We start from the raw sequence: 22,810 nt of genomic DNA on the forward strand, positions 1-22,810 counted from the left end.
GTTCTTTATGTGTTCCTCATACAGGTCCTGCATCAGGTAGGCTATTTGCAGATATTTTCCCCCATCTGTGGCTTGCCTTTTCTTAATGATGTCTTTCAAAGGGCAGACATTTTTAATTTTGAAAAGTCTGACTTAGCAATTTTTTTCTTACATGGACTGTACATTCAGTGCCATATCTAAGAAATCTTTACCTCACTCAAGGTCACAAAGATTTACTCCCATATGTTGTTCATTTTGGGTTTATAATTTTGGATTTTAAGTTTGTATCTATAATCTATTTTGAGTAAATCTTTGCATATGGTATGGATCAAAGTTCTTTTTTCCCCCTATGTATAAATAATTGTTCCTGTGCCATTTGTTGGAAAAAAATGCACAGTACTATGTAAGGATTAGAGATTAATGTATGTGTAGTCAGAGTAGTCGTTACTGCTGGAGGGAGAGAAAGATGTGAGCACTGAGTGCTAGGCAGAGAGGCTTCAGCTAGAATATTGATTTTGATTTATTAAGGTTAATAGTATGTCCACGGGTATTGATCTGTTTTTATTTATACCTCTTTGTGTGTTTTTAATATTTTAGAATAAATTTTTTAAAAGAATTATCAAAGTGTGGCAGGAGAGAAATGACAGTTATTGTAAGTTTATTGTAATACATATGAGGTTGTATAATATCACTTGAAGAAAGCCTGTAATAGGTTAAATATGTATACTGTAAACCTTAAAGCAACCACAAAAATAACAGAGTTATATGTGGATAAATCATCAAGAAAATTTAAAATTCTAAAAAATAAATAATCCAAAACAAGCAGGAAAAAAAGGAGAAAGATTTAATGAAGTACAGATAGAATAAAGAGAAAATAGCAAAACAATAGGTTTAGACCTAAACATATAATTAACCACATTAAATATAATTGTTCTAAACACTCAGTAATTTAAAGTCAGATTATGTTTTTTTAAGAAAGGTAACACCCAATTTTCCTATAAAGACAAAAATAAGCTAAAAGTAAAAGGATGGATAAAAGATAAACCATGCTAATGTTAATCCAAAGACTATGTTAATGTCAGGCAAGATAGATTTAAGATAAATGAATATTGCCAGGGATGAAGAATGCCATTTCAGAACAATAAAGTGGTCAATTTATCAAGTTGATATAACAATCCTAAATGTCCCTGTGTATAATGACAAGGCTTCAAAGTACCTGAAGTTAACACAGGACAGAACTGAAAGGAGAGAGAGAAGAACCCACAATTAGAGTTGGAAACATTACTACTCTCACAGTAATCTATAGAACAAGTAGACAAAAAATCGGTAAGAATATAGAAGACTGAAACAAAACTATCCATCAACTTGGCCTAATTGACATTTATAGATTATTCCGCCCAACAACATCAGAATGCACATTCTACTCACGTGCCCATGGACAGACCAGATTCTGACCTGTTTTAATGTTCTTGTCTAAGATAATAATGTCTGTGTCTGTTCTGTTTAGTTTTGATTAACTTTTCTTCAAACTAGGGACAGCTTTTCCTGCTTCTTTGGATGCCTGATAGTTTTTAATTGAATTCCAGGCACTGAATTTTACCTTGTTGCTTGCTGACATTTTTGTATTCTTACAAACATTTGTAAAGCTTGTTCTGGGATACAGTTAAGATACTTGGAAACAGTTTGATCCTTTTGGGTTAGGCTTTTAAGACTAGCTAGGTGGCATCAGAGAAGCATTTGGTGGAGGGCTAATTATTCCCTCTAGGGCAAGATCCTCTGAGTACTATGCCCAATGCTCCATGAATATGAGGTTTTCTACCCTGGCTGGGGGAATAGCCCTGTATGTATGAGCACTAAGTACTTTTCCTTCTAATCTTTTTGGGTGGTTCTTTCTCTAGCTTCCCGTACTTGCATGCAAGGATTAGTACCCTGCTGAGTACTCAAAGGGGACCCTCTGTAGATTTCCAAGTTTTTTTCTCTGGGCTGCTCTCTCTCCTATTTGGTCCTGTGAATTCTATCTGTCTTGCTTTCCTAGGTCTCCCAATTCAGGGAGTCTGATGACCCTCCCTAGGGTCCCCTTCCCTGTGTCACAGTGGCCCGGAACTTTTCTCAAGGCAGTGAACTGGGGTTTAGTATACTTTAAGCAGAAGGGGAAATCTGATGCTTCTTTAATTCTGGCCAGAAACAGTAGCCTTGCAACCATTTGTATTTAAAATGCATTGACAATGTATAATGACACACAAAAAGTGATCAAACTTTTTGACCTATAACACTGCCTCTGGGAACATATCTTAAATAATTCTGAAAATGAAAAAAGATATGCATGCGAAACTATTCTGTACTGCATTATTTGTAATGGAGAATGAGAAGAAATCTGTGTTTAAGAAAAGGAGCGTGGTTAAAATCAAGTAACACTTATGCAGTGAAATATTTGGGGGTTATTTTAAATGTCAGTTTCAAAGATTTTCAATATTAAAAATGTTTAATATTTAATATTCTGTAGTATATTGTCATCACAACCTCATAAAACATTTATGTGGATAAAGACTCAAGTGACAGAGCACTTTAGCGAGATTGAATTCTACTTTAAAGAAGGTATTCATCGTTGTATTAGAATCTATTAACTTGGAATTCATTTGATAATTATTCTTTTAATATGTATTACAAAATATTAAAAACATACAAAGGGGTATACAGAAAAATAAGATAAATATCTATGGACTTACTATTAAACTCATGAAATCAAAGTCAGTGGTCCAGTTGAAGCTGCCCCACGCAGCACTCGGCCGTGGTGTCTTCCTGCTCCCTCTGGCGTAACTGCTGTCCTGACTATGTATGTATTAATCTTGAATTCTTCCATGGCTCTGTGTATATGTTTTCCAAATTTTTGTAACTGTATTTTTCTGTGACTTGATAAGGAGAAAGACTAATCCTTGTGTATTTGTTTTTGTTGTAGAGTGGCATATTTGTGTAAGGCTACATATTCATGAGCCATCTCCTGGAGATGGACATTTAAGTCGCCTCAGTTTCTCATTGTTACAGAAATTGATGTCATGAAAATTCTTGCTCATGTCTCCTTGTGCATGTGTGTTTCTGTAGGCCAGACTGAGCCCCTTAGTGTGAGAGAAGTTACAGGCTTGTGAGGTCAGTAATTACGTTTTATGGAGCTCAGCTACATAACCTCTCTCGTTATACCTGTTCTCTGGAGGAAGGGGTGTTTTACATCTCCAGGTACATATTAAAAACATTTTTATGTGATTCTTAATAAAACAGAAGCACCGTAAATTGCATTATTAATCAGATGAACTGAAATTTAAGTGACAATCTTGAACCTTTTGGTCAATCCATATAGCTATGCCTTAGTTATCTAGAATTAGGGGAGTCTCTTAGAATTGCAGTATCTGTTTTGGCAGCATTCATAAGTCATGGCTTACACGTACAGACACTGCATAATGCGACTCTCGGGATTTTCCTGCTGGACCTGCCTTAGGCTAAACCACCTCGGCTGCCTCCCCGCAGAGCTGCAGTGTGTCCGGCCTGTGCCGACATTCACATTTGGACCCCTGCGCTCCGCTAGTCCTGCCTCCTCCGGCGGCCCGTCCTGTTGCCACCAGCGTTTCCACGGCACAGGAAGAATCCCTGGGCTCCAGCCACCGCGCTCACCTTCATCTTTTGGAAAGTACTGTCTTCTCCCCTCTGACCTTCTCCTTGGACCACAGTCAGTCAACACTTCCTAATGCTCCTTGACCATTTCTTGGGGTTGAAAACTTCTGGGACTTGCTCAGCTTTTTAGGGCAGGGCGATGTAGAAAAGCCGGATGGTTTCAAAACCTTCCCCCTTCGATCACCTGATTATTGCAAGACTGCCTGCTACCAGCTGATGACTCCATGGCCTTGCTGAGCCTCCGAGGGTCCCTGCCTCTACTGCTGCTTCTCCTGGCTCATCAGAGAGAGAGAGACAGAGAGAAAGAGAGAGAGAAGGCTTACCTCCTACACTGAGAAGGAAGCTTTTAAAATGAACTATCTGACTTTACCCTTTCCTCCTTTCTAATGGGTTACAATTTGCATGTGATTTTTTTTTTAACTAATTACATAGCACTCAGCTACACCACTACCAATACCTCTGCCTCCTCTGTACCCCTGCTTGCACTTCGTTTTAGCACCTTGCTTGGACAGAACAGACTCACATTTTAAACAGAGCTGTGATTTTTTTCCTGCTTATGTAATGTTGGTGCTCCCTGAGGGTGTGTGACCATTTTGGTTACATCAATGTCTTACTCTGAGCTCCCTTGTCTCCAATTAGATGCTTCTTCTGTATGCCTTTTCCATCCTATCAGAGTTCACCTCTACCTTGTCCCCCACCAAAAATAAAGACAAAGTCAAGGAGAGTTCTGCATGAGGGTGATGAGGGCCACAGTAATGATCAGCTGTCATTTTTTTATATATCAGTAGGTGCGTATCCAGGTTTTGTGTAGCCTAAGGGTCATATGACTTGGGGTACAAAAGTGAATATTTTAGAATGGGAAAATGAATCACAACAGATGATAGATTATAAAAGGTTGATAGATACCACAAACATCTCAAAACTCAAAAAATCTTAATATTTGTGTTAGTCAGCAAACTAACATGCCTTAAGTACAGTTTTTCTTGCATATTTTGGCTGCATGCTTGCTATTCTCTTAATATGATGATTTGATAGCATTTTCTGGAGAGAAAGCAGGATGATAATCCAGTCTTTGTTCTGGTAAGACTGATCAGAATTTGCTTTGTATTATTAATAGTTTAGAGCAGGGATGAGGAGACATTTTCTGTGAAGGATCAGATAATAAATATTTTAGGCCTTGGGAACCACATGGCCTCTGTAACAACTAATTAACTGTTTTTATGGGTAAAAGCAGCCCTTGGCCATATGTAAATGATGGGTATGGCTATGTGCCAATAAAGCTTTATTTATAAAAACAGGGAGTGGACCAGATTTAGCCAATGGGCTGTAATTTGCTGAAACATAATTTGCCAACCCTTGCTGTAGACTGTTTCTTTTATCTTCACACCTCATTCAGGATAATCACTTGGAAATGTCTAGGATTTTTTTCATGGAGTGGGGAAGCTCTGTTAGTTTTCTTTCATGAGAATTGGAAGAGCTTCTTGCTCTTTGCATCTGAAGTGCTGGTTTTCCTCCTGCTCAGATATTTGCTTCACCCTTAGGACATGCGCATATTGCAATGTGACCTCTGGGCCTCCCCTGCAGTCAGGGTTGGTGAGTTGTGGCGTTAGGCCTCAGGCGCAGGCGTAGTCTGGGGAATCCTCCTTTCATTGGGATGGCCAACAAAAACCTAACTGCACAGCAAAGAGGTGGTAAAACATGTAAGTGCATCCCACTAAACCCGCACTTCACTTCCCTGACTGTTCCCCCACGTGCCCCTGATCATCCTACCACCTGCCACACAAGGAGGTATGATGAAGGGAACCAGAGTGGAATGGGACTATGGTCTTCAGTGATTGCTATGACAATGTCTTCCTTTTGCAAATTGCATGAAAATATAGGACCCTGAGAACACATCGCTAGGGCCCCTCCCAAGGTCTGGGGAAGGGGCCTGCAGGAGCCAGGAGCTCTAGGGTGTAAGCTTTGTTAGCATCTCTGTCCCAGAGGCTATGTGTTTCAACCCTACCTTCGTTTATGGAATGGAAGCATGTATTCACTGAAAAAGAAAGTATCAGCAAGCTGGGGAGAGGCATGCTTTTCAAAGACCTGTTCCTTCTAGGGCCCTTGAAATCATACTTCTAAAGGCAGCCAACTTCTTGCCTGCTTATTAGTTCAAGGTTGTGGGAAGTAAACTCAGTATGTCCTTGGGCACCCAGAGTGAGCTGCCTCTTCTTGGCTCAATAGAGTAGCATAGAAAAGAGGGATACACATTGCTGGAATTCCTCCTGGACTTGGAAACCCTGCCTGCTGCAGCTCCTGTCTCTCCCCTGATATTCCAGGCTGGGCTCTGCATCTGAGCTGCTGGAGCCCATTCTCTTGTTAGCTGACCTTGAAGCTTGAGCTTGGCCTTGGAGATAGTTGCAGGGCCCCGGCAGGAGTGGGAGGGTGTCGGTACACAGTATCCACAGATGAAAATCATGACAGGTAGCTGTGTACTTTCTAATTGTTCTATTATTTCATTTGATAAGGCATTACGAGTAGTTACTTGAGCTTGCAAGAAACAAACGTCTGTTGTCATCTCTCACTTGATTCTCCCTTCATCCCTGTAAGAAACATCACCATCTCTTTTTTTCCAAAGGTCAAATCACTTGTACAGAGTTGCTTGCTTGATAAGAGCTAGTGCTACCTGGCCTCAAACCCAGATTTCTTGGCTTCAGAGCCCATGCGTGCAGCAACCTCCCTGGCCTCCCGCCTGCTTCTTCCCTTCAAGTCTGTGGAGGAGCAAGGGGTCAAGGCATTCTCCATTCCTGGCAGCTGTGGGGTTCTGTCCATTTGGACAAGGCAGGTCCTGCCAAATGGGCCTAGCAGAGTGCCTGGAGCTTAGCAAATGCTCATGACTGCTTGCATGAATGAATGCATATGTCAGTCTTAGGAATTGTTGAGAGAGTTTGGGCCAAGTGGAGGGTAAGGCCCCTCACAGATAGCTGCACAATATGCTGGAAAGACTGGAGGGTGGCCTGCAGCAAAGCCACACACTGGTCTCAGGTTAAAACTTCTTTTCATAGGTTCCCTCCCTCCCTCCTTTTTTTATTGTGAAGAACGACTGTTTATTTTTTGCTTTAAGAAAAATATTTAATTAAAGGATATAAAGCAATATTTTGTCAACCTTTTTTCACATTATCATCCACCTAGAGAACCTTTTAATACATTTTTAAAATAATTTTTATTTATTGATTTGAGAGAGAGAGAGAGAAACATCGATTTTGTTGTTCCATTTATTTATACTTTCATTGGCTGACTGTTGTGTGCCCTGACTGGGGATCGAACCTGTAACCTTGGTGTATGGGGCTGCAGCTCTGACCAACTTAGCTACTCTGCCAGGGTCTTCATACATTTTTTTCTTAACTACCTCCCCTCCATGAAATTTTAATGTCATAGACGTACTATATATCTCTGATAGACTGTGTTCCTGTAGAGGACCATAAACCATTGTAATATCTGAGGTATTTTTGCCCCCAAGAATCAACTTTCCTGGTTCTTGCTCCCGTTGAGAATACGTGCTCTAAAATATTTATTCATTCAGTTTAAGTAGCTGATGACAGGAGAATTGCTCATGTGTTTATAGAACTGAAAACGAAGTGCTCATCATTGACAGCTGTAATGACTATTAGCATGGCAAAAACAGTTCAATTCTAATGAACATGAGATTACAGCTGCCAGGGAACAGCTGTTAAATAAATAGGAGTTTGGAGTGTTGGCCAAGGAGACAGGATGGGTGATGGGGAAGTCCATGGACTGACAGGCCTGGTCAGCAAAGGCTGGACTGGTCTTGCACCTACTTGTACAAGGAAACACCCCCAGAACTTGTACACAGGAGAGTGCGGACGCCCCAGTTGGTAGGCCAGGCTGCCTGGCTCTGAGGCGTTGTCTTAGTTGCTTTGAGGACTTTTCTGCTATTGTTATTAGGCCATTGGTTTATAGCCAAGTAGTAATTTGGTATGATTTTATTTTTGCTTATGTTATTGTGGTAAAATACGTATAACATAAAATTTGCCGTGCTAACCATTTCTGATTGTATAATCTGGTGGCATTCATTACCTTCACAGTGTTACACCACTACCACGTCTGTTTATTTTCAAAACATCTGTATCACCCCAACCGAAGCTCTGGACCCATTAAGCAATGACTTTCCACTCTCTCCTTCTCCAACCTCTTGTCTGTCTCTATGAATTTGCTTATTCTAGATATTTCATACTGTGTAAGTGCAATCATCCAATAGTTGCCCTTTTGTGACTGGCTTATTCTACTTGGCATGACTCTTTGTTCAAGGTTCATCTGTGTTGTAGCATGTATTTGATATGATTTATGTGTTAAAGTTATCCATACATATTTCAGTCTGTTGGAATGCAGATAATAGAGTGGACATGCACAACCAAGGGAGAGGTTTGCTTGTTATTTTCCTCTTTTTAAAGGAAGTTTCATTATTTTTCTTCATCTTCTTTCTTTGAATATCACTGATTCAGAGCCAATAGGTATAAATGAGTACGAGTGAGTCACAATAGGAAGGTTTCCAATCTATGCCTATTACGCATGTGTTGGTTTTGTTCTAGGTCGTAAAATAGTATCATAAACTACATTTGTCAAGCTTGTAATACTTCTAAAGAATTTAGGTTTAACAAAATCATAGATGAATGACTACCTCACTGGATCCACATTGTTGACAAGTCCTGCAGTGCCCTTGTGGAGGTCCACGACAACATACTAGAATCCTCTGAGAAGACACTGAGGATTGCTTTATTCTACAACATCATTTACTGCATTGCATGATGTTATGACTTTAAAATATTGTTTAAAAGTTGAAATTTTAAAACTCTCAAACATGATGAGGGCTGGGAGCCACTGCCAGCAATTTGGAGTTGGGGTGGGAGGAAGCAGGCGGGGCTGATGGGAATCAATATCGCCTGTCTGGTGCGAATCCACAGCCTTCTGCCCCCTGGAGAGTGTGGAGCTCTGCTTTTCAGGTGTTTGCCTTTGAGTTTGGTTTTGGTTAGAAGCATATACTGATAGTGAACTGAGAGAGAGCCCTAACCCAGCAGAGTTCTTAGGTAATGCTTTGGTTTAGCATGGACCAGTGTAGTTCACATCCCTGGCATGTAGGAAAATCACCTGTGGAACTTGGGCAATCACAGATGCCAGGTCCATGCACAGGACCAATTAAGTCAAGTGCTGGGGGCGGCGCTAAAGAGGGTGGGAGCTGCAGTTTAAGGCTTCTGAGGCATCACTTTTTCCTCTGCAGCCCAGCCTGAGAGCCCCTAGCAGATTCTGCCTGGGATGCTGGCCGCCAAGGTAATCCCAAGACACAGGTCCTTTTCAGGCAGCCACAGAGGGGACACCCGGAGAGGGGCAGCAGTGAGTCCCCTTGAAATACAGGTTCACTAATAGTTAGTAGGATTTTAGGAAGTATAGTAAGTTCGGATGTTTGGTAAGTTGGTTTTTGTTTTAGGAAATTAAAATTGTAAAGATTTTGGAAATATTAAATAGAAATGCAGAATTAACATACTGGAACATATTCTGATTGCTTTAAATGATGCCCAAAAGCGTATTTCTGATTTTTATGAAGTCACATCTGGGGTGCCTGGGACTGCAGGTATAGACACCTATTAGAAGTGCTCTCCCTAGCGCTAGACACTTCGTATTACATCCCCACAAATGGCTTTGGACTAGTAATGTTGTGGCAGTGTAGAATTTTGGGGCGAGGGGCTGCTCTGTTCTGAGAGCGTAAGTCTGGGAAACTACTGATGCGTCTACTCTTTACTCACATTCTGGAAACTCCTCTGTCATTCCGCGGCCCCATTCTTTAAGTTACAGCTCTCTTGTCCTTTTTCATAAAACCATCTCTAATTACTCAGGCTCATACCAACCCCACCCTTCTATGAATTGGGGTGTTTATGAGCGCCAGCCCACCCTGCTTGGGCTTAATTGTTCTCTCAAGCTTCATGCCTCTTGTCTCTGTCACCCCAGGATACAGGTAAGCCATTTGGAAGGGATGCCCCGTATGTACGCTTTTTGTGCGTCCCCTCCCCAGCCAGGGGCAAGGAGAGCTGCTTGTCAAGTGAACCCTTGTCACTGAGTCATGATGCCACGAAGTGCCTGTGGGAAGATCAGGGTTAGGCTGAGCCCACGAGACACCAGATGATCCGGTCACTGCTGAGCCTGTGGAGTCTGTTTCTGGTCCCATTTTGCCTCTGCTCCGAATCGCCTTGGGAAGGCCGTGTGTTTCCACTGGTATTTCATTGGATGTAAGTCCTGAGAGACCATAATAGAACAGATCATTACGATGACTATTTTTATTTTCACAGAGAAATTAGGAGTCTGCCAACATTTTTTTTAGAAGCTCAAAACCTGCTCATCTGTTAAACCTTTCTTCATTCCTTCACTTTCTCCTTACCTACAGCAGGGGGGAAACGTGGAGCCGGAGAGCCCGAGGAAGGTCAGGGAGCAGCAGTGTGACATCAGCCCCAGCGGTACTGAGGCTGTTCCAGAAGCGGTGGGGGGGCAGGGGGCAGTGAGGGCCTACCTTGAACCTTTAGTATGGGAATCTGGGATTTAAACTTTGCTGCTGGTAGGAAGGTGAAGGAATAGTCTAGAAATAAATCAGTCCCATGAATGGCATCAAGTGGGAGAAGAGGACTCAGAGAGCTTGGCTGTGTATTGTCCTGGTGGGAAGGTTGATCAGAAAGAACCACCCCAATGCTTCTGTTTTAGGGGTCCTTGTAGAAACTCCTCTGTCTTCTGAGAATTGCTGATTAAACTTGCAAGTGTTAAAGAGAAGCCCATAGGCCTGATTTATTTTAAAAATTACCTTGGGGACCCTTTTTTAGGAAACAGGAATTCTGGGGTGTGGAGAGATTAGTATTTTTTTCTAAGAATGCTTCTGAAAATTTGCATTGCAAATGCTGCTAAGTATCAGCAGGCAACTCAAAACTTTGACACCTTGTTGGAGCTCATTGTGCTGATCAAATTCTTGTCTTCAGTCTCGAATTGGCAGCTTCTTCTCCTTAATTTTCATGCAGTAATCAGTGCTGAAAGAATACTTCTTTGACAGTTGCCCTTGGGGAGAACTGGGCCTGGGCTTGTTATTTAGGGCAGACAGTTAAGTGGGAGAGGGAATAATAATAATGCAGACTCCAAGGTCTCCATTTAGTTCCAAGAATGTCAACAGTATCAGCCTCTTTTCAATATTTACTGCAGGCAGGCTTTGGTGAATAATGGAAATCGGGGGTTGGCAAATCCATTTCTGAGTTAAAAAGAGTACGTTTTAATGGTCTGATTAAAATAAGATGGAATCCCATCTTTAAGATGAATTAGCCCTTCCCAGAAGATAAGGTTTTAGTGGTAGTAATGGTTTTTCCTTCTCTGGAGATAACATTGATTTAAGAACCCTCAGTGGCTGTCTGAGCCCCCACTGTGTTCTGGTTGAATAAAACAGCATCAGTCTTGAGCCAGAAAGAACTGATTCCAACCATCAGCATAGCAACACCCATCTGTAGTCCTAATGCACCAGTCACGGGTTATCCCCCCGCCCGAAGAAAAACACTTTAGTGACCACTGGTAATTGTTTTTAGCAGAAAATTGCCTTTAGGGAGACAAGTCTTCTTCAAGTGTTTATACAATCAGTCTATTTTTCTGTACTTTGGGTTGAAATAAATAGGAGCTATTTTTAGTCACATTTCCAAGTGGTAAAATACCTGGTTTTATGAAATGGTTGTGGAATAGACTGTCCTTCCTACGGCCTCGGTGAAAAGAGAATCAAATCCAGAGTGGGAAGGCGTGATGAGTAAGTCTAGCGCTCTAATGCGCAGGCACGATGGCTGTAGTTAGTGATGCTGTGCTGAATTCCTGAAATATGAGAAGAGAGTGGGTTCCAGGTGCCCTCATCACACACGGAAAAGGCAACTGTATGAGGAGGCGATATGTTAATTAGCTTGACTGCAGTTTCACTGGGGATATGTATATATCGAATCACCTTGTGCACCTTAAATATAGTCAATTTTTATTTTAAAAATATTTTTTAAAGTTTAGGAAAGGAGAGAGAGAGTGATAAAGTAAGTGGTGCCTAATGTAGACAATTAATGGATCTGGGTAAAATGTGTATGGGCGAAAAAGAGTCCTGATACTATTCCGGTAACTTTTTTATAACTTTGAAATTATATCAGAATTAAAAGTCATTCCCAAATGAAAAAATAAAATCAGCGGCGAGGTGCTGTAGAAAGGCAAACTGAAACACTCAGACTTCAGGGGGAGGACTTTTTGTTTCATAGGAACTGTAGTGTCAAATATGCAAGTGGATACTAAGTTTACAAACCAAAGCCCTGTCTAGTATTGAAAAAAGGGCTGGTTTGTAATAAAATGTGATATACCTATAGTTAATAACAGTGCTTTTAAAAAAGTAAAACCACCCACATTGCATTAAAAATCCCTGGGCCTAAACAGGAGAGCTCTCTTAGAAGGTGCTGTAGCCCCTGCCTCGCTGAGCCCCTTTACAGAATACGGTGACCTGTGATTTCACTGGAATGCTGAGAGAGGAGAATGGGCGAGGTTCGCTAAAGACCACACAGGGCAGGGGTGTTTAAGAGCTCTTTGTTTAGAAAGGCAGATGACTCTGCCAGGAAGGAATTACATTCAGCTTCTTCCACAGCATTTTTGGCATCTTTGGCCAAAGGAAAGGACATGAACAAGCAGGCAAATAAGTGGTTTGGGATTGCTTTCTTGTTCATCTCTGATATGTAAGAAATTTTTTTTAAAAAAAGTATGTCTGCCTCTGGGTTGTAGAATGGATGTATCTTTCGTATGTAAGGACCTCTCTTAAATGCAAGGGACATGTAACTAATGGATGACTGAGAGGCTTAGGTTGTAGCAGAAGTTTTCAGAGACACAGCAGCCCGGACTGCATGGGCAAGAAGCTGAGAGGTGTGTTGGCTGGGGACGTGTGGAGCCCTGGGTCTCATCCCAAGGCAGAAGTGAGCCAGGAGGTTTGCCTGCCTCAGCTGACAGTTTCAGTTCAGTGCTTTGGGAAATTCGGTCTATCGTGGGTTAGAAAAAGAGCAGGAATCAAGGTTGGGGCCTCCAGCTGGGATCAGCAGTTGCTATAACCCAGGAGAGACAGTGGAAGCTGGACTTGAAGCCGTGAGGGTGGCGGAACAGGGTGAATAATGAACCAGCTTTCTGGTTGAAGGATTAAGAAGGGGCGCCCCAGGGAACCTAAAATTATGAGGGGGGCAATGGGGGAGGAGCTCAGGAAAGTGACCTGCAGGGATTTTTTGTGAAGCTCTGGGCTCACCAAAAGTGTGCATGCGTGAATCTGACCCTCAACAGCAGGTGGAACATTTTGAGCGCTTAATAACGAAGTGGATTGCTGCCCAGGTGCCAGACCAGCCGCTGCGTACACATGCAGCCCCAATCCGAGGGGCACAGCAAGGACTTTCGAAAACTAAACTGGAATTGGAACCATAGCCCACAAAAGGCATGTGGCTTGAACTGAACCAGGTTCATTGCCGGCTTAAACAGAAATGCCAACATTTTCTGTAATACTTAAATGAAATCCAGGGTCTTAAAACATCGTCTTCAAAATGTCCAAGATATATGCCAGAATTACTTGGCATACAATAAACTAGGAAAATCTCAACTTTCATGGGAAAGGACAAATCAACAGACCCCAGCACCGAGGTGACACAGATATTGAGATTTGTCAAATACCTTAAAGCAGCTAGTATAAAAATGCTTCAGGAAGTAGGGGTCATGGTATTGTCATAAATGGAAACATAGTCTCAGCAAACAAAGATAGTGGAGGTATAAAAAAAACTAAATGGAAAATTTAGAAATAAAAAATATAATAAGCACAGTAAAAAACTCACTAGATGGTCTCACTAAAAGATTGGAAATAGATTGGAAATAATAGACCTAAGTTAAATTCAGATGCACCAATAATTATATTAAATGTAACCGGCCTAATCACAGTAATTAAAGACATAATCAGAATGAGTAAACAAAGCAAGACCCAACTAAATGCTGCCTACAAGAAACCCATTTAATGCTATGTATAGGTTGTTTAAAAGTAAAAGGGTACAGAAATAAATGATTATGCAAACACCGATCAAAAGAAGGCAATATTAACCTAAGAGAAAGGTGACTTCAGAATAAAGAAAATAGCAAGGGATAAAGGACATTATAATGATAAAAGGGTTAAATTCACTCAGAAATCCAAAAACCTATAGGACTTCAAAATACATAAAGTGAAAACTGAAAGACCTGAAGTAAGAAATAGGAAATCCTCAGTGGCAGTTGGAGACTTCAACATACTTCCTCTTGGCAATCAATAGACCTGATAGACTGAAAATTGGCAAGGCTGCGAGGAACTGGACAATGCCGTTGACCGGCTGGTTCTACCGGCGGTTTTGGAACACTCCACCCAGCTGCAGCAGAGCATACACTCTTTTCAAGTGAACACTCACCAAGACAGATGATATCTTGGTGTCCCAGGTCATACCCCCATTTAAAAGAATTGAAATTGTATGTTTTGTGACCGTAATGGATTTATTAAACTATATTGATATATTGATTTATTAAACTATAAATCAATAACAGATGGGTAGCAGGATTATCTCCAAATACTTGGAAATTAAACAACATACTTCAAAATAATCCATATGTTGAAGAGAAATTCTCATTGGAAATTAGAAAATGTTTTGAACTAAATGAAGATGAAAATATAAAATATCAAGACTTCTGAGATGTGGTTGAAGCAATACATGGAGGGAAATTTATAGCATTACCTGGTTAAATTAGAAAGAACAACTCTAATATAAACATCACCTTAAGAAATTAAGGTAGAAAAGGAAAAATAAAGCCAACAAGTAGAAGGAGGGAAATTAAAGAGTAGAAAACAATGAAATTGAAAACAGACAAACAATAGGGAAAATCAGTGAAGCAAAAAGAAAAATAAAATTTTTGAAAAGGAAAATAACAAGCAGGGATGGCAAAGGGAAAAAAAAAGACACTAATTGCCAACATCTGGAATGAAGAGAATATTATAACAGACCCTGCAGACATTAAATGAACAATAAGAGAATTCTACGGGTAATTCTACACATGTAAAATTGATACCCTAATTGAAATGGACCAAGTCCTTAAAAACTACAAACTACCAAAACTCATCCAAAATTAAATAGATAACCTGACTAGCCCTATTACTGTAACTAACATTAACTATGACTATTAAATACATTTACTTTGGAGTTAATCTGAAAAAGGAATTTCCAGGCCCAGAAGGTTTCCTGGCGAATACTACCAAAGACAAAATAAAGCCAATCTTATATAATCTCTTCCAGAAAATAGAAGATAAAAGAATACTCCACAAGTCATTTTATAAGGCCAATATTACCATGATATGAAATGAGACAAAGACAGGATCTGATAGACCAATCTCTCTCATGAACCAAGATGCGAAAGTCCTCAGCAGGATATTAGCAAGTCCAGCAATATCAGAAAAGAATGATGCACCATGGCCAAGAGGGAATGCAAGGCTGGTGTAATATTCAAAATTCACTCTGTAATCTACCACATTAACAGTATAAAGAAAAGGCATATGATATCAGTTGAAGTAGAAAAAGCATTTGACAAAATTCAGCATTTATTATATATAATTCTTAGCAAACTAGAAATCGGTGTGGTGGGGGACTTCCTCACCTTGATAAAGGGCAATGTACAAAAACTACACCTAACATAACTGATGGGGAAAGACAAAATGTTTTCCCCCTAATATTGAGAACATGGCAAGAGTGTCCACTATTAGCACACATTTTGAACATTATACCAAAGGTATAATGTTCAAAAGTGTAATAAGACAAGGGGGGGAAGTGGGAAGGATGGATATAGATTGGGAAGGAAGAAATAAAATTGTTCTTCGTTACATAGAGCATTATTGTCTATGTAGGAAATATTGGGAAATCTACAAAAACAAAACCTAAAAAACTGCTAGAATCAACACATTTAACAAAGTTACAGGATACAAAGTCAGCACACAAAAATTAATTTTACTTCTACATGGTAGTAAGAAACAGTTGGGAATGGAAAAGTTTTTAAAATATTTCCAATAGCTCCAATAAATGTGAAATACCTATAAATTTTGGCAAAAATACCCCCTGTACAAGATGTGTACTTAAAAATGACAAAACACTGATGAAAACAATCAGAGAAGATCTAAATTCATAGACATAATAAGTCGTGATTAGAAGATTCCACAAAGGTCAATTCTCCCATAATTTATCTAGATTTAATGCATATTCCCATAATACTTCTAGAAAAGATTTTTTTGTAGATTTAAGCAAGGTGCTTCCAAAATTTATATGAGAGGGATGATGGACAAGAATAGCTAAAACAATTTTGAAAAGGAAGAATGACATTTTAGGAATCATGCTACCTGATTTTAAGGCTTACCGTGAAGCTATGCTAATCAAGATAGTGTGGTTCTGGCAAAGGGATAGACAGATCAATGGATTGGCATAGACAATCTAGAAATAGATCCACACAAGCGTAGCCCATGGATTTTTTGGCAAATTTGCAAAAGATGATGTTAGATCAGTTGGACGTCTGTATAAAAAAAGAAACTCAATCTAAACCTAACAATTTATACAAAAGTTATTTCAAAATGAATGATATATCTAAATACTATAAAAATTGTGGAAGAAAACAAAGGAGAATATTTTTTTGAATTTGAGTTAGACAGAGGGCCCACTCCCCCATTTTGTGTCTGTGAGATTCTTCCAATGTGTGCTCTGTTCAGTAGATAATCGTTGTTTGATTTCAGTGAGGTAGTTTACATGACTAACACTTACTGCGCAGTTACCCTGAGATAGGCATTGTTCTAACCCTACACTGCCACTGAAAAATGGGTACTACAGTATTATCGTACTATCTCATTTTTGAGACGAGGAAACTGAAGCATGGAAAAGTTAAGGAAGAGGTCCAGAGGAAGTTCTGCCGGCCGCAGAACAGCAAAAGCCCTGTGCAGCCTCTCATTAGACTGGGCTGTACTCTGCTCTGACATTCACGCCCTCCTCATCCTACTTGAATACACAACTCACTAATATGCATGGCTCCTGTGACCCAGACCATCTACTTTGTTTGTTTGTTTGTTTTTTCCTGTGTCAGTTTTATTCACAGGCCCACATTTAAGTTGGTGTTTCTTTGCTGTTGAAGTGCCGTGTTAATCCACTTGAATCTATTTAGCGCCATCTCGTGTCTGCAGTGGGTTTTACAGAAAGCTGTGTTTTAGCACTGGGACTACAGAACAAAAGGTCTAGCGGGCAAGTTTTTGATTACCCAAATGTATTCACAAATCAGCGCACGCAGAAACTTGAATTCCACTAGACATGAAATTTCTGGTGACTTTCCTCCTGCAATGTGATCAGTTAATAGAATCTGATCACGGGAGGGAAACAGATCATAAAGAGAAAACATAAAAATTCAAGTTGGCTTTTAAATCTCCTGTGGCCTTCTTTTTTTGTAGCGGTGTCTTGGCTCCCTGGGTTCCTGCAGTCCCAGAGGCCCTGAGGGGTTAGGACAGAGGCCTCCGTTCCACCTTTTCAGCCTTGGAGGAGGGCTGAGGGATGCGCTTGCCAGAGGCCGAAGAGTCTGTATCATTTCCCCTGCACTATTAGGATGATTTAGAAGATGCTGCTAAAATCTGCCTCTAGATTTGCTTTCTTTCTTTTTAATTTAATTTTTTTCAATTGCAGTTTAATTCAATATTATTTTATATTAGTTTCAGGTGTACTGCATGGTGGTTAGACTATCATATACTTTTAAAGTGTTCCCTCCACTATTTTCAATACCCACCTTCTTCCCACAGTGGAGCTCAAATAGGAAAAGGACTGTGGTGCAAAGTCCCCATCCCTGGACATTTGCCAGCTTGTTTTGGAAGGGAGAGGAGGAAAGAAGGGGAAGAAGGGAAAATGGGGCAGGATGTGCTGAATTCTCAGAGTTCCTCCCTGAAGTGGAGGTGGAAGGGGGGCCCTGCTAGTAAAAAAATTCTGAAACCCCAGAAAAGCACCTAGCCTTGACCCGTGTGGCTCAGTTGCTTGGGCATCGTCCCACAAAGTAAAGGGTTGCTGGTTCCCTTCCCAGTCGGAGCACATGCCTGCGCTGTGGGTTCAGTCCCTGGTTGGGGGCATGTGAGAGGCAGCCAGTGATGTTTGTCTCACACATTGCTCTTTCTCTCCGTCTTTCTCCATCCCTTCCCCTCTCTCTAGAAATAAATAAATAAAATCTTTTTAAAAAGCACCTGACATTTTACATTATGGTCTTATTTTTTCTATATTGGTTTATTTTTCTATTATAGAAGTAATAGATGCTCATAATGGAATAGGGGGAAAACAGGAAAAAAATACATCCAAAGAACATATACACAAACAGAATGCTTAATGTAGCAGGAATTATCCTTCTATGCATGAAGATTTTAGTGTTTAATTGAATTTTGTAATGTGTATTCATAATTTTCTACATTTTAATTGTTTTATTATGGACATTTTACAGGTTAGGAATAGCTTTGGTAAATTACCACGAATGCTGGGTGGTAGAACTACGATAGGAATTTAGGTTTTAGTTGATATTTTGATATCAGGACACTTCAGAGAGTGAGTATCTTTGCTTCCCCCTTGCTCCCCTTTAACGCAGGGTATTTCCTTAGGATAGGTTCCCGAAATCACAATGACTCGGGGAAGAGCCTAGAGAGGATGGTTGGGTCTGAGTGCAGACCTGGAGGGAGGAGCCCGCTCGTCCTGGCTGGAGGTGGACACCACTACTTGGTAGTGATGGGTTTGGGGCACATTCTCTCACTTTTCGGAGCCTCAGTTCTTTCCTGTGTCGGGTGGCGGGTAATAATATCCACTGCACAGTAGGGATATTGTATTAATAACACATGTGGAGTCCCCTCTCAGAGCATGGCACACAGTAAGCACTAAATATATAGTAATTATTTTAAACACAATTACAGTGCTAAATCGTCTTATTACAGGATTTATACCAATTTCCCCTGCCACCAGTAATGTATGAAGTTACTTGTTTAACCTCACTAGCATTTAATAACCTAATAATTTCTTTAAAAATTACCTTTGATAATTTAAGTGAAAAATGCAACCTTAATATTGTTTTACTTAGCATTTTTTTATTATAGTGAGGATGAACAACTTTGTATGTTATTATCAACCAGCTTGTTGACTCCTACGAAATGCTTTTGGCTTTTATTGTTTTTGTTGTTGGCATTTAGGATTTTCTTATCAATCTGTATGAAGTGTTTATACAATACATTATTTAAACCTTTATCATATTTGCTGTCATGTGTCCTTCTGTCTAGTGTTATCTTTTTTATCAAACTTTGGTTTTCTTTGTATGTAACCTGATTCTCATTCAGATGAAAAAGTGGTTGTAATCATGATCTCTTCATTATAAATTCTGTAGGTGAATGTTTTGTTGAATCTATGATATTCCTTGCAAAAATGACAGTATTATGTATTCGTTTCTAATCATTCTACCTCTTGTTATTTTTCATGTCATTAAGATTGCCTGAAACTCTAGAGCAGTGTTAAATAATCATGGCATTAGTGGGCTTTATTTCTGAATGATTCCTGATTTTAATAGGAACAGCTCCAGTGTTTCACTATTAAATAGAATATAAATCTGTTACTTCCAAAAATTTACTGTTTATTGTGTCAAGGATACATTAAATTATTGATTTTTTATTTTGAGCTTTTACATATTTAGGAGCATAATTTTTTCAGAATGAGTATGTGGTTGTTTTATTTGATCTTTTGTTGGTAGGATAATAGTGGTTTTCTAATATCACTATTTTATGTTTTACTTTTTTCAACTAACACCATTTTATACAGCCTGTTTCTGACAACCTACACATAAACTTATCTTTGTGTGTAATGCATTAGAAAAGAATATGAGAAAAATACATTAATATATTAATAATGATTAAATTCAATTATGCGATTATGAATTCTTTTCACTTCACTCCTCTGTGTTTTCCAGTTTTCTAAAATGTAATGTTCTACTGTTACCATAAAAACGTCAACACCATGCCAGTTAATTATGGGTGAAATGAGATTTAGGAGGTCAGACATGAGTTTTAGGGAACCTACTTATTTAGAGCATGTAACTTCTATTCATGATCTAGAGTCCAAATTATTTTGATATTAGGAAGCTGAAATAATAGTTAATATATTTTTTAAAGGTAATAACATGGCTTGGATTTTCTTTTTGAATAATGGCAATATGTAGCGACTGTATATTCCTTAACTAAGAATTTAGGACTTTCCTTCACTACGAATTGTCTGAAAAATGCTATTTTTCATGATTTCTGACATTTTAAAATCTGAAAATCCTTAAAAGAAACTACAAGTAATATGTAAATACATATGTATCCCTTATCTGAAGGATCCAAATGGTATCAGCTCGAGATGGTTCCGCAGCCCCTGGCGCCTGCCCGATCACTGGTGGGGCAACTAGACAGGTTGCCTTTGGGAGCCTCATCTGTGCTCTTGGCCCAGCAGGAGGCCACAGCCCAGACACCATCCTGTGGTTGTCTTTGCCTGTCTAGGACTGCACACAGATATAGAAACGTGAAAACATGCACTTATACCTCAAGGCACAGAGAAGCAGCAATCACTGGATTCGGTACCTTAATTGCATCTTCCAGACACCAGGAATAGCCCTTGTTTCTTCTGCTGTGGTCAACACTTTCCTCTCTGAAATGAGATTTTGCTAATTTCAGAGCCCAGGCATTCTCTTCAAATTTGGTTCTTAACATACTATGTACTTAAAGTATGAAAATCTCAGCTGACATTATGATCATTGAAAATTATGTTTACATGTAAAACCATAATGTCTCCTTTCTTCTTTTTCTCTTATTTTTGCAGCTTTGGGCCAGATTATGTTGTATGTGGATGGGATGAACGGAGTAATAAACCACAATGAAACCATTCAGTGGCTGTATACTCTCATTGGGTCAAAGGTAAGAGAAAGTCTGGTTGAAATTTTACTCAGTTTCAGCATCATATACCTTTCTTTCTGTAATCCTGACTGAGATGGTTTTGCAGAAAGAAATCCTTTTTAGCTTGGCCCTCGCCTTGTCACAGTACAAATTAGGACTCCTATTTTATAGATTTAAAAATACACCCAAATTGCAAGGGTTTATGACTCTTTAATGCATTTTATGTTTCCCTCTTCTAAATGCTTCCACTTAGCATCTCCGGTTTTTAAGGTTTAATTTAAAAATTATACCATAGATAGAGTATCAATCTTACCTGCTGTATTTCATGTTCATATATGTTTAGTTACTGAAGTACATATTTATGTGTTGTACAGATGTATGTGCATGTTCCTATATATAGATGAAGGACTGAGACTGACTTTCAACTCTACCATTCGTTATGAAGTAACCAACATTTATTAAAGATTTGCCAGGCAACAGACACCATAGTAGGTTGCTTTACAATCATTATCTCCTTTAACCCACTTGAGACCATTATAAGGTAGATGCAGTCTGTCCTGAAAAAGTCCAGCCACTGTTAATATAATAATGGTTTGCATGATACCAATGTAACCTGGCAGCCCAGGATAATGGACTGGAATGCACATGCATGAACAATGATGACTTCACTGTACTACTCAGTGGGGGTGGTAGAGCCTGCTGAGCATGCGTACTCTGTGGCTGTCACATTCAAAATGAGCAAGTAGAGCAACGAATCTGCATCAACCTTGCATTAAGCTTGTTGAACATTCATCTGTGAAAACTATTTCAGTGATTCAGAAGGCCACAGCTATGGGCAAGTGGTGATTGGCAGCTTCATCGGAATAATGTGACCCCTCATATATCACATCTCATGCAGAGTTTTTTTTTTACAAAACATCAAATCACCCAGGTGACTCAGCCCCTCTACAGCCCAGATTTGGTGCCCTGTGACTTCTGGCTTTTCCCAAAACTAAAATCAGCTTTTAGTCTTGGAAAAAATCAGCTTTTAGTCTTGAAGGGAAGAGATTTCAGACCATTGATAAGATTCAGGAAAATACAATGGGGCAGCTGATGGCGACTGGGAGAATTGTGTGAGGTCCCAAGGTGCCTACTTTGAAGGGAACTGAAGCGCCATTGTCCTATGTGTAGTGTTTCTTGTATCTTGTATCTTCTTCAATAAATGTCTCTCTTCTCATAGTACATGGCTGGATAGTTTCTGGACAGGTCTCGTATCATGCTAGTCTACCATTTTTGTAGCTGAGGAAATCATGCTTAGTTATGAAAATCTATCCAACTTCCTCCATGGATAATTGGCATGAGTCTGCCCAGCTAGGCCTTCGCTGTGAAGCCCTCATACTGTGGAAGGGCTATGCCAAGGAGGCAGATTTCATCCTGCGAATGGAGGTGTCCTGGAGGTTGGGTGAGGCTCTAGCATCGTCCTCTCTGGGTTCTCAGGTGGGGCCATGAGGGATCTAGTTGGAGGAGGGATTTGGAAGAAGGAATAAGAAGGGATTCTGTCCTGAGCAGGTGAAAATTAACCAAGGCTGGCGTGAAGTGGAGTGTGGGGTGGGGCATTGTGGGGGAGATCGAAGTGACTGCAGCGAGCAGCAGGGTCCGGCAGAGGAGGACCTAGAGGGCCTGGATGGGGGACTTGAACCTCACTTAAGCAGGTCACAGAGTCAGCCTAGCTTCCTGGGGGTCCTTGTGGAGCACGTGGTCAGCCCTGACAGTTCCCCATCCCTGCATTCATTGTCACCCTACTTTGGCAAGCCTGTTCCATGCCTCTGTGTCATGCTCTTGGTGGTGAGTCACAGCTTTTGGCCTTGCCTCTCACATTTTCTGCTTCCCAGGACTCTGCTGGGCTTGAGGAGTACTTGACCCTGGTTTGACTTCATGTCGAAAACAGATCTAGCTGGAGGCTGTACCTTCCTTTCGGACTTCTGCGGTCCTGGTGGCTGTGCCCTGTGTGGGCAGAAGAGCCGGCCCACTGCGCCTGGCACTGGTGTTAATACCCGCTGGGTCCCAGATTGACCCTTATTTTCCTCTATTTTCTTTCCCCTAGTATTACTGACAATAGAACTTTTTCTCTCTTTCATAACAAAAACCAGCATGGGT

The 22,810-nt window shown here is 40.2% G+C and overlaps 1 protein-coding gene across 6 annotated transcripts in view; it reads left to right on the forward strand.

The window, feature by feature from the left end:
• Positions 1-22,810, forward strand: part of FHOD3 (formin homology 2 domain containing 3) — a 427,145-nt gene that overhangs the window by 233,122 nt on the left and 171,213 nt on the right. For all 6 annotated transcript variants that reach the window (XM_054583546.1, XM_054583548.1, XM_054583549.1 and 3 more), the window contains one exon: positions 20,601-20,695. In XM_054583546.1, the coding sequence (XP_054439521.1) occupies positions 20,601-20,695 (95 nt within the window). The remainder of the gene's footprint in view (positions 1-20,600; positions 20,696-22,810) is intronic.

This window comes from Pteronotus mesoamericanus, unplaced genomic scaffold, assembly GCF_021234165.1.
Source record: "Pteronotus mesoamericanus isolate MK-2021 breed Mesoamerican mustached bat unplaced genomic scaffold, CSHL_Meso_final contig_74, whole genome shotgun sequence".
Taxonomy (NCBI): Eukaryota; Metazoa; Chordata; class Mammalia; order Chiroptera; family Mormoopidae; genus Pteronotus; species Pteronotus mesoamericanus.